At 37.4% G+C, this 11,186-nt stretch overlaps 2 protein-coding genes across 10 annotated transcripts; one reads left to right on the top strand and one right to left on the bottom strand.

Moving 5' to 3' along the window:
* Positions 1 to 323: 323 nt before the first annotated feature.
* On the top strand, positions 324 to 8,856 carry LOC112467110. 8 transcript variants are annotated; one of them, XM_025035633.1, is made up of 6 exons: positions 324 to 415; positions 947 to 1,364; positions 3,315 to 3,774; positions 5,016 to 5,357; positions 5,770 to 6,004; positions 6,068 to 8,856. In XM_025035633.1, exons 3-6 carry the CDS (start codon positions 3,696 to 3,698, stop codon positions 6,882 to 6,884), a joined length of 1,473 nt encoding a protein of 490 aa, XP_024891401.1. In that variant the 5' UTR covers positions 324 to 415; positions 947 to 1,364; positions 3,315 to 3,695; the 3' UTR covers positions 6,885 to 8,856. The 8 variants fall into 8 exon arrangements, with proteins under 8 accessions (XP_024891401.1, XP_024891376.1, XP_024891366.1 ...); XM_025035608.1 differs by having other exon boundaries at positions 1,572 to 3,774; XM_025035598.1 differs by having other exon boundaries at positions 947 to 1,444; positions 1,572 to 3,774.
* Positions 5,292 to 10,865, bottom strand: LOC112467156 (RRP15-like protein). 2 transcript variants are annotated; one of them, XM_025035647.1, is made up of 5 exons: positions 10,779 to 10,865; positions 9,764 to 10,235; positions 9,477 to 9,696; positions 9,102 to 9,248; positions 5,292 to 5,380 (listed from the first exon to the last, which is right to left on the bottom strand). In XM_025035647.1, coding segments are annotated over exons 1-4 (822 nt in total). In that variant the 5' UTR covers positions 10,780 to 10,865; the 3' UTR covers positions 5,292 to 5,380; positions 9,102 to 9,119. The 2 variants fall into 2 exon arrangements, with proteins under 2 accessions (XP_024891415.1, XP_024891408.1); XM_025035640.1 differs by lacking the exon at positions 5,292 to 5,380 and having other exon boundaries at positions 8,956 to 9,248.
* Between the last annotated feature and the right edge of the window lie 321 nt (positions 10,866 to 11,186).

Below are 11,186 nucleotides of genomic sequence, written 5' to 3'. Positions count from 1 at the left end.
CTTTTACATTATTATTGAACTTATTACATATTATTATACATATTTTTTTAGTGCTAAGCAACATGACGTTCCGTTAACTAAATCCTTAACTAGATTTTTAACTAGATTCTCGAATCCACGGAATTCGCGTATGATACAATTTATGCGAACAAATGTTGTTTGCGAATTGTTTTTTAAATTTTCCCTCGAGACTAGACAAATAAAATTCTTGAGTTTTAAATGTCCAAATTTAATATCCGCCAGTTACTCGGCGATTGAAATGCAATATGCCAGCAGTTTAACATATAAATCGTTTCATTTTTTTTTCAGAGCGGATGGGTAAATATATATAAATTGGCGTCAACTTCAATTTGCGTTTGAATGTAACAATCGGATTTTATTACATTAATTTCCCACAATTAAGAAAACATACTCAGTAAGTAAATGCTTTTATAGTATGACAATGTAACAGATTGACAGCAAATTTGCTCAGATATTGCAACAGATCCAGTATCACCTGTTTTCGTATTAAACTCGGTTTTGCTGGCAGAATAAGCAGCCGATATAAGCAGATGGTCAGCAGAAATCGAACAGAATTTATCATTTCGTAAACATTTAAATAAATAAAATGAAATTTAAATGAATTAAATTTGATGGGATAAATTATTGCTGACTTTATATAGGTACATTGTACTATGTATTTATATGTATGAATATTGATTTTAATTAATTGTTACATTGTTAACTTTGTAGGCACGTGCTTTACACGGCGGCGTATATATATGTATACATATACAAACATCACTGAGTTCAGTCGATTGATTTTATTTTTAACTTTATAATTACATTATACTTTGTTAATACTTTATTGGAGTTTCTAATCGATAAAATTGATAGATCGCGATTTTGAGGACCATCTGATCTTATCCAAGACAAGATCGCTCCTATCAAAATCTTCAATTCGCAGTTACATCCCCTACATGGAAATAAAAAACGTGCACCTCCTCGACTTCCCTGCCTTCCAGCACCGACAAGCTAAACCGACAAGGGTGAGGAAGGTGGAATCCGCGCCGAGACGAGTCCACCAGCGCGACGTGTGCGCAGTGAAACGAACGGGGCGAACTGCGACGGGACTGCTGCACCCCGTCGAATGGCTCGGCAGGGTGGTGGGTGGTAGGTAGCCCCACTGGCCTGGCGTCGTTCTCGCCACCGACGTCGCGTCGTGACACCGACGTTCATGTTTCGTCGTGCTATCGACTCGCGAGAGGGTAAAACACGCGTGTTGTCAATCACGAAAACGCATCTCGCGACGTACTCCTGACGTCGGGATCGATGTACAACGACGAGCGGTCTGTGGAGAACGGGCGTGAAAGGGGAACGAATCGGTGGGTCCCTTGAAGCTAAGAATATCACCGTAGGGTAGGAATCTTTAAAAAGAAAGAAGACACGATATATATATATACACGTACGTATGTACGTACACACATTTACACATATAAACATAAAGGGGGTGGTAGCGTATTATAAAACGTGGAATCGATACTCGCGATGAGAAGTTCTGCAGAGTGAACGTGTGAACCATAACATTTCAGGAAGAGAAGGGAGCGCGGATGCTCGTGGACGCATGCAAATAAAGTGATTATATGTGGTGGATGTAGCTCGAACGTGTCGCCAAGGGGGTGAATCTGGGTCATCGCGAGTGGATTTCTTCGCGAATAGAACGAAATAGGATTTTGCATTCTACCGAAGGAAACGGATGAGGGTTTTCCAGAGCGGATGCAGTTGAGTATATTACATCGAGTACATTGAAACTGCATTTAGGTCGTCGGAGGGTGTTTTTATCGTGGAGCGATATAGAAAACTGTTTCAGGCATTCAGAGAGCTTTATTACATCTCAAAATTAAATCCTCTCCAAAACAAATATAAATGTAACACGGTGAGAAGCGTGATGTGTTAATTAATAATTTGTTAATAGTGACAATTACATTTACACGTAATAACATTAATTATCGCGTTCTAATCATGATATAGTATATAAAGAACGCGGGATAATTAGCGGAGAAATTAATGCAGCAAAAAATATTGGATCAAGAAGATATTTTGTCGAGGAAGCAATTTCTCTGCATCACGTTCTGGCAGAGTCCTTTGAGGACGGTGAATAATATCAACGGTAAATAATATGGCGTGTGTTACTCCGCAGTCGATGACGTCAAGGAATGAAAGGCATGTAGACGGTTCGATGTAAAGAGGCTGGGCAACGAAAGTGGATACAACGAAATTTCCCAAAGGACGAGGAACGAATTTCCCAAAGGGAAGGAGCATCGGCAATCGCGTTACAGAGATAGAAAGTGAGAAATAGATTCTCGTAGCGATCATAATAAAGCTTTATCGATTAATCGCTTCGGATTGGGTGCAGTGCCGGTGCACGTATCTGTTTTTGAACAAGTCTTTTCCGAGAAGTGAGAAATGTGTGAGGCAAATTCTTCATTCATTATTTTATAAGTTTGGAACGAGTCTTTCTCCCAGTTTTTGAAATATTTTCAACATTTATTTTACATGTAAAAAGCTTGAATAATAAATCACACTGTGATATTTTAAAGGATGTTAACGAGGAGAAAAAAGAACGTGACGCGATCGATTCTACGTTTTTCGAGAAATTCTTAGTCGCTTTTCTTCTCAATTTTTACAGACGTCTTCAAGATTCCTTTTTATACTTAGGTGACAAATGCGGAGATTTTTTCTTAAGAGAGAGGAGAATCTCCGAACCGATCGTATCGATTTTTCACTTGAAAGACTTTTTAACTATCTCGACAAATAGGGCGGATGCCTAAGAAGGGATCCCTGAAGGGATAAATCAAAATAAATCTCAAAGAGAGAAAGAGAGAGGGGTGAAGCGTTCGAAGGGGTTGCAATATATCGAGTGCAGGGTTAACGAGAGGTGCAAGAGAGCCGAGAGAGAAGTCGAGACGAGTGGTGTTCCTCTCGATTGAGAAATAGAGATATCGTCGTAGAAGCAGGTTGATACACACAAAGTGGGGACGTTGTGGAAATGGGTCAAGAGTGTCTCGCCGATGGTAGTGTGGCAGCTTCTACTTAACTTGTCTCACGTTGAATTGTGCTATATCAAACGCTGTAGCGCGGATTAATTGAGAACAGGTCCTCAGGAAAACTGCAAATCCTGACAGTATTGTTAATGCAACACAAGTGAATCGAAATAAGTGTGCTATTATGCGAATTTCAAGTCGCGTGATTGCTTTTGCAATCTAACGAAATTAAAGTAAAAGAATTGAATTTTGAATTTCAGAATTAAAGTAAATAATTAAATTAAATTTCAGCTTCCAAAGTGATGCGAATTTTTGCACTCGCTTATTGTTTTGCGACGGATAAAAAATCCATATATGGATGTTAATTTCGCAATTAAAGAATTTGAAAGGAGTGCAACAATGCCAAAGAACTAAGTGGTCTGTGCGATTTAATGAACGCGAGATCACCGAAAATACAACGAGAATCACAACGAGGAACGCAAGCTCGATGCGTCGGCGGTGCATCGCACAAGAGATGCGTCGTTTATCGCGGCAGAAACGCATCCGGTCATCGTCCACGTGCTGAAATCCGCGAGTCGTCAATGTGATCGTGTCGTCGCTGTTGTTTCTCTCGAGGAGACATAGTCGTCTCCTCTCAGACTGGCGAATTCAACGAGGCTTCAATCATTTTTTATGGTCTACGGATCGCACAGAGCCACAGAGTCAGCTGCCACCACGGGGATCGCTTGGCTCCACAATATCACCGCTCAAGGTAAATTATCTTTAACGTCTGTTTAATTTTACTTATATAAAAATTGCTTGTGTGTGTAAAGGAATTTTATATAGCAAATCTCATAGATTTTTAACAAGCACGTTGTTTATTCCGTTTTATACATATTGAGAGTATTAAACATAGTTATATTAATTAGCTATTGAATTAATAATATATATATTTTTGATCAATTTCTTATCATTTCTACGAAAACAATGGTACGTAAAATAATGGTCGCGTTATAAATTTTGAAGTTGATGGATTAATTGTAGTAGCCATCGTATCATAGTTTGATAATAATAACAAGTTGCCTACACCATTGCTTTCTCGAGCTATAAGATCGGTCAATTTCTTATCAAGTTTTGTCTGTTTTTTTTTAGCGTTATCTTTAATCATACAGAGTGCCGGCCATGGAGATTAGGTGTTGTTGTAAAACTTTAACACGCGAGCGCGCATAAAGATTGATCGACTATGTTCGATGCTTGCCCTACTCTCTCGGTGTCTATGTAATGTATTACGATGATCGCATAAAGCTTTACTTTCACCGTCGTCAAAGGGGAGAAGTATGAAATTCGGCCTATTAGCATAAGAGAGAGTTCACGCATGACAAAACGGTTTTTGTCCACGTTTATGTAATATTCATCGTTATTCATAAGGTACATAACAAACAGGAAGTAACTTGAATTTAAAATTTTAATATGTAATTATAGGTAAACAATACATTATATAGTTTAGCTGAAACATTCTTAATAATTTTATTTTAATAATTAATAAAATTCTATTTCTATCTATGTTATGCGGATAAAGAAAAAGATTTAAATTAAATGATTCAAGAACTAAGAGAATTCATAGTCTATCAAAAAAATTACAACAAAATTATATAAATTTTTAATAAGTGTTAATTTGTTCAACATTTGCTATGTTTACGCGAGCGTTACTATAAAATCCCGTTTACGCGAAGGAAAGTCCCGTTTACGCGGAGGAATTATCGTAAAAGTTACTACAGAAGTAACGCTCGCGTAAACATAGTAATTATACGTAATTGAGAGGCAATAATATATTTTAATTTTAATTCTTTCATCAAAAATATAAAATAATAGAAAGAATGAGAAGATATCCAATCCAATAAAGATTGTTAAAAAAGAATTCAAAAAATTTTAGATCTGTTAGGACATAATTTTATATATCTATATTCATAAATAAGTATATATTACGATGTAAGGGCAACTATTTAATTGCAGGTGAAATGAGCAACAACGCTGGATTCGGCATCGGCGTCGGCATCCCCGTTTCCAACGGGCCGACCCTTGCGGCCACCCAGCAGGGTCAAGGAGTGGCCGCCCTTATGGTGATGCTCGCCGTTCTGTGCTTCATCTTTGCGTATTGCTGTTGGGGTGCACCCTTCTGTCGATCCCTATGCAGACGGCATTGTTGCTGTCGCTTGGAAGATCCCGATCCGGATCCACGGTTCGGCGGTAGTGACCAAGCCATGGTAGCGACGCCGACGATCATCCTCCTGCCGCATGGCAGAATGCTTGTCGTCGACGGCACGATTTTCACTCAGTTCCAAACTGATCCCACAGGTATAATTTGGAATTTTGTGCTTCTGGAATTAGAACAGTCACTACTAACAATAAGTAGAGTCAATTGAAGTAATGAAATCGGTCATTTAGAAAACAATATGGATGATTAAGTAAGAAACCAAATTAAAGAAATTAAAATAAGAGCCAAATTTATCTGTGAATAAAAGATGATAAAGAAATTTTTGATAGTACGCATATAACAGATACGTTGAGTACAAAATATACAAGAAAAAGTAAACTTTTGCAGTTCTTTATAAAGTAAGTATCTGCAATGGAGAAAAACGATCTACATTGTTTTTTAAACGATTGGCAAAATTACCGACAGTTATGTAGTAAATATATTTTGTATCCTTGCTACGAAATTTTGATAAACTCTTTAAGATAAATAAAATAAATACAAAATTTTTGGCAGGTTTAGACCTGGTGGAACTTGGCGATAGCGTGTTGCGCGCTCAGAGGAATCCGCGAAGCGTAAATCGTCATCAATTACAAAGCAGTCAAGGCAGTATCCTCGAAATGGACGCTGAAACACCTAGCAAGGACAGCTTAGGTTCCGTCGGATGTTTCCCACCGCCTACCTATGAGAGTATTTACGGCAAAGAGGAAACCGACATGCCTCCCTCTTATTCCGACATTCTCTTGCACAGGTAAATCATTTTTATATAAACTGGAGAATTAACTGATTATCTTAAATTCACCTCAATCCGTAGATTCGCCAATCTACCGCATGACATCGATATGCACGGCTACTGCAACGACGGCAAGGAGGAGATCGAGATGCAGAGTCTGGATAGTTGTCCGCATATCATTGGTAATCCGCTGAACTCGATGCCCGGATATCACCCTTACGCTACGGTGACAAGTCTGTCCAGTCTGCAGAGCTACCCCCGACGGAACGTTTCGCGCAATCCGTCCATTATCAGCAACCCGCTGGACAACTTTTACGTGGACAACGAGCTCAGTCTCTATCGTCTCAGTCGGGAGACAATGCCGCGGGTCTCCAGTAACGACGCGAACCTCGAAACCTTCCGCGCGTCTCACGATGAGATATCGTTCCGCGTTCCGCTCGACGAGAACGAGAATCATCGGCACGCAAGTCGCAACAATTATCAGGTCGCCGGCAACGAGCTGATGAATACGAGAAATCGCGCCCGCAGCGCTTCCAGGCTGAGCCAGGACAGCCGCAGGAGTTCGTTGAATCGCGACGTAGATCAACATCAGGTTTTCGTCAGGTTGCCCGATCCGGAAGAGATCGAGGCAGCGCGAGACAGACGTGCCGATGAAGATCAGCGACCTTCTCGGACGTACCGCGAAGATCAGAACGCCAGGAATCTACATCTGGATCATCCTCAATTGCAAGACGCGGTCAATTGCAACATCAGTGACGACGATCCCAGATACTTCGCGAGAAACAGGCGACTGGAGAATGAGGACAGGAATGAAGACGAAGCTGAGGGAGTTCAATATCCCGATGAGGAGGCTGGTAATTTCGGCGCGCTCGCTGATATTCGCGAAAGCAGAGTGTAATCCGAACTTTTAATTGCGCGTTCGCATTCTTTCGAGCGATTGCTAAAAAGGATATCGTCAGATCCGAAGTGCTTTAAAAGAAAAAAGTGTTGATTCTTTTAAATAAGACATAGTTTAAATTTAAAGAAATATTTATAATAAATAATTTTTATCTTCATCATCTTCATTAAGAACTTGTTGAAAAAGCCACAGCATTCTAATTTGTAATTAATGTTAACGTTCTTTTAATTCCGTAGCAAAGAATTGATTCTCTTTGCTCTTTATATCATGCGAATTTGCTTAAACGTTATATAATATTTCGTACGACAGACAAAGAAAGTTGCGCAGAAATTGCAAGACTTTCTGTGATGAGTTATTGTTTCAATTATATTTACACATGAACAAGTTGATATGATATCCGGGATTAAAAATTATGGAAATTGAGTCGAAAAGTTATGGTTACGACATAGATATTGCATTGTGCAGAAAATATAAGACGATGTTATAATTGTATATGTATATATATATGTGACAATATAATTGTACGTGACAGTCTAGTAAAATTCGTCACACATACACGTACATACACATGGTACATACACACACATGCAGTATTTTTGACAGACGATCGTACAGTATGAAATTGAACAACGATTTTTTCAACGGAATCTTGAAAGTATAGCTCTTACGTATGGTGACTAGAAAGGATTGGAAAGAAAAAAAAGAAAACGTAAACATAATTATAAGTTCTTTTGAGATATGCTGGACGAAAAATATCAAACGGAAATACCAAACAGTTTTTATTCTCTTACAAATTAATACAAATTGTCGATTATGCGATAAATTATGTTACGTAATCGAAATCCTTCTTGATCAAAAGAAAAACATCGATTAAAAGAAATTAGCGAAAGCTGAGCGATTTTCGATGTAAGTTTATACGCGAAAAATTGTGTTTAAATCTAACAAACGAATCATAGCAAAGTTAGTTCAGTCCGTCCAGGCTTTAACAAGCGCACTTAAGTTTCACGAGCATAACCGACAGCAATTTAATCATGATTAGCGATTTCCTCCCCCTCGATATTTTATAAGTAAGCTAAGCAGATGCCATGACCATTAAATAGTTGTACCATTAAAAAAAATAGTATGCTTCTTATATTATTTATAAAATACACTCTCTTTTCTCACTATTTTTGAATGGTACTATCCATTGGATACATCGAATGATTTTAGTATTTGCGAGAAGTAATAAGACGAACATAAATCTATAGTAACTAAAAAGAAAATGATTAATGGAGGTTTCAGGAACCAAAGAAAGATCTGTATTGAAATGGGGTAATTAGAGATACAGCAGAGTATCAAAACGTCAAATTGTACCAAGCATACTTTTCAGAAAGAGAACGTAACATAACGACGATTGGCTTTAGATACACTTCTCACGTACACATATACGTGTAAGATAATTATAGAAAGAATTATAAAACGTTGTACACACGTTATCACTGTTACCGTGTATCATAAGGACAAATCACTGACCGAGCGGTACTGAGAGAATAAAAATTTTGCATGAAGCATATATAATACTGTGTGCCTTCCTAGTTTTTAGATTGCTAAATGAACAATATAGACAACAGGATTTTTGTTTTACAATAGCTGATCATTTCGACCAAGCTCTTTTTCTTCCTTTGTTTTGAACCTAATTATAATAAAACAATAAGAAACAATTTACTCTGTAAGATATAATGTTATTCTATGGAAAAAGGAATATCTCCCTTCGAATACAAACGATATCAATATAAATAAATGCTTCTCATAACGAGAAACATATCTAGAGTTTCATTGTACATACATATTGTTAATTATAACGAACACCGGATAATAAAACACGGAAGGCCAATTATACGAATGCACAAATTAATAAATTGACAACTTTTTTTAATTCACAATATTTAAAGATAACGCGTCGTTCGATGTGAGAGCGGTCGACTTGTATTCAGCGGATTCTGATTCTCACCTCATGTATGTCTCGGTTTTATACGATTAATTGGAAAGTTGAAGGCTACGAGTAAAGGAATATGAAGTGAATAACAACCCGTTTCGAGGATCCATAGTTAATTCACGAGTCACAATATTTACATGCTTATTCCAAGAACTATCAGTGCAATTGACTATGTACACAAGCGATATCGACATTTTTATGACTAACTACAGTTATCTAAATGTCATATAAAAAATATTCACAGGAGAAAGATGTTATTTTCAATCCACGTCGCTGTCCATGTCCTCAGGAGCTGAAGAATCTTCTTCTTCTATATTCTTCTTGTCCCAGTCTTTCAACTTAGCGCCCATGACAAAGTCATCTCGAAGAACACTCCACATTTTGTGATCCTTAAAACAAACGTATTTCTATTGTTATACACAATTATACATCGCAACGTAAAACAGAATGTACCAATATCAATAAATATAATTATATATGGCCTTGATAAACGCATTCAAATATTTAATGCTTATTAAAAAGGATAAAAAATGGTATTACTACTCCTTTTCTATGTACTAATGTAAAAATATCAATATCGAATCTAATTTACATGGTAAATGAGAAGATTTACTCACTTTATCTTTATCGTTTGTCTGCCCAACAGGCTTCTCAGATTTAACTGCATTATCAACGGGTATGCTTTTAGTGCCGCCCATAAGGACATCAAGGAAGGAATTTTTGTCAATGCTCTTGAATACCTGTTCGCGTTTTCTTTCTAACGGTCCCGCCTGCGATAATTTCTTTTTAATCTCCATTTGCTGCTGTCTTACCGCATTAAACAGTTGTACGACTCCTCTGCAAAATACATGTATGAAGAATTTATCAACGAACAAAAGACAGAGAAGATTTATAAATAACTTACTTTGTGGCTATCTTTTGCAGCATTCTTTCATGCTCCCGATCTGTAATGGATGGTTTTAATCTGATACCACTCTTCTTCGTTATCCTTCTCGATTTACTCGATGCAGTATTCGCTGCGATATTTGTCTTATCAATAGCTTCTTCCGATTCTGTTTTGATCTCTTCTTTAATGCCATCGATCTCAAAAGAAATATCTTCTTTTCTCTCTTTTACTTTTACATCGCACAACTTCTTTGCCTTTGCCAGTACAAGTGTCTTTTTTCTCTTTGGTTTATTTGTCTTTAGAATCTTTTGCATAACATCAGCCCAGCCTGCATTCGAAGTAGATCCAGCATCATATGACGCCTCGCTCTCCATGTCACCCTCTATTTCTGAACCGTCTGACTCTTTTTCTTCGTAGTCACTGTCATCCTGATTATCGTTCCGTACCAATGCCGCACCAGCATTGTCTATCTCATCTGTCTCCGGTTGCACTGCAACGAGATACAAATTCAACTCGGGATTTTATCGAGGTAATTCTCAGAATATTAAGATTGATAACAATTTTGATAGAGATAATGTGCGGCTCCGTGAGATAGCAGTCGACTCTTAGTTGGCGAGTCTCAGGTTTTAGCCCGATCCCATGTATACCTCAGTTTCATACAAGCTTGATAGAATAATTATAAATAAAGGAGTATAATGTATATTCCATAATCTTAAAGGATCTCTGTATCAATGAGAATAACAATTTGATGTGTATAACCTGTGATACTAAGACACTTCTTCTCTATTAGCTTTAATTATACATTAAAATCCATTCAAGTAACTATTTTTTTATTTTATTAAAATATAGATCCCCAAAATGAGTTACCATTCGTGTCTTTCATTCATCCAACCTCCTCTTTGTTCTCCAACCAATCCCTTATAAAATCAAAGGCATACATGGGACAAAAGTCGAAATCGAATGGATCGCTCTCGCATGGAGCCACGCGTCACGCTTGTATTTATTTAAACAATCTTCTTGTATAGTCGCTTACTTGTAGTCCTTTTCTAATAGTAAAAACGTGGTATTGTTCGACGCACTTGTTCCAGCGGCTCCAAACATAACCACGTGGTCGTGAACTGGAGTCACGAATTAGACGTGTGCTGCCATCCAGCAGAATATTTAACTAATATTTTATTGATTAACAGCGGATAATTCAGTTAGTACGTTGGATAATAGAATTGATCGAGAGCTCACGAGATACTGAAGAGTTCTGTATTATATGGAAAAAAAATTATTATCATAAATAAAATAATTGATCTTTCTCTCTCTCTTTCTCTTTTTTTATTCAATTTTATAGCTAAAAATATTATATTTCTGTAAATAAACTGTTGTACGTTGTTGTAATTCAATGTATAAAAGCATGCAACGTTGCCTCTGTGGCAAAGGAAAATAATTGTTG

This window comes from Temnothorax curvispinosus, unplaced genomic scaffold (assembly GCF_003070985.1).
Source record: "Temnothorax curvispinosus isolate PA1 unplaced genomic scaffold, ASM307098v1 QBEX01001640.1, whole genome shotgun sequence".
Lineage (NCBI taxonomy): Eukaryota > Metazoa > Arthropoda > Insecta > Hymenoptera > Formicidae > Temnothorax > Temnothorax curvispinosus.
Note: the sequence above shows the minus strand (reverse complement) of the source record. Positions and strands in the feature narration are given on the sequence as shown.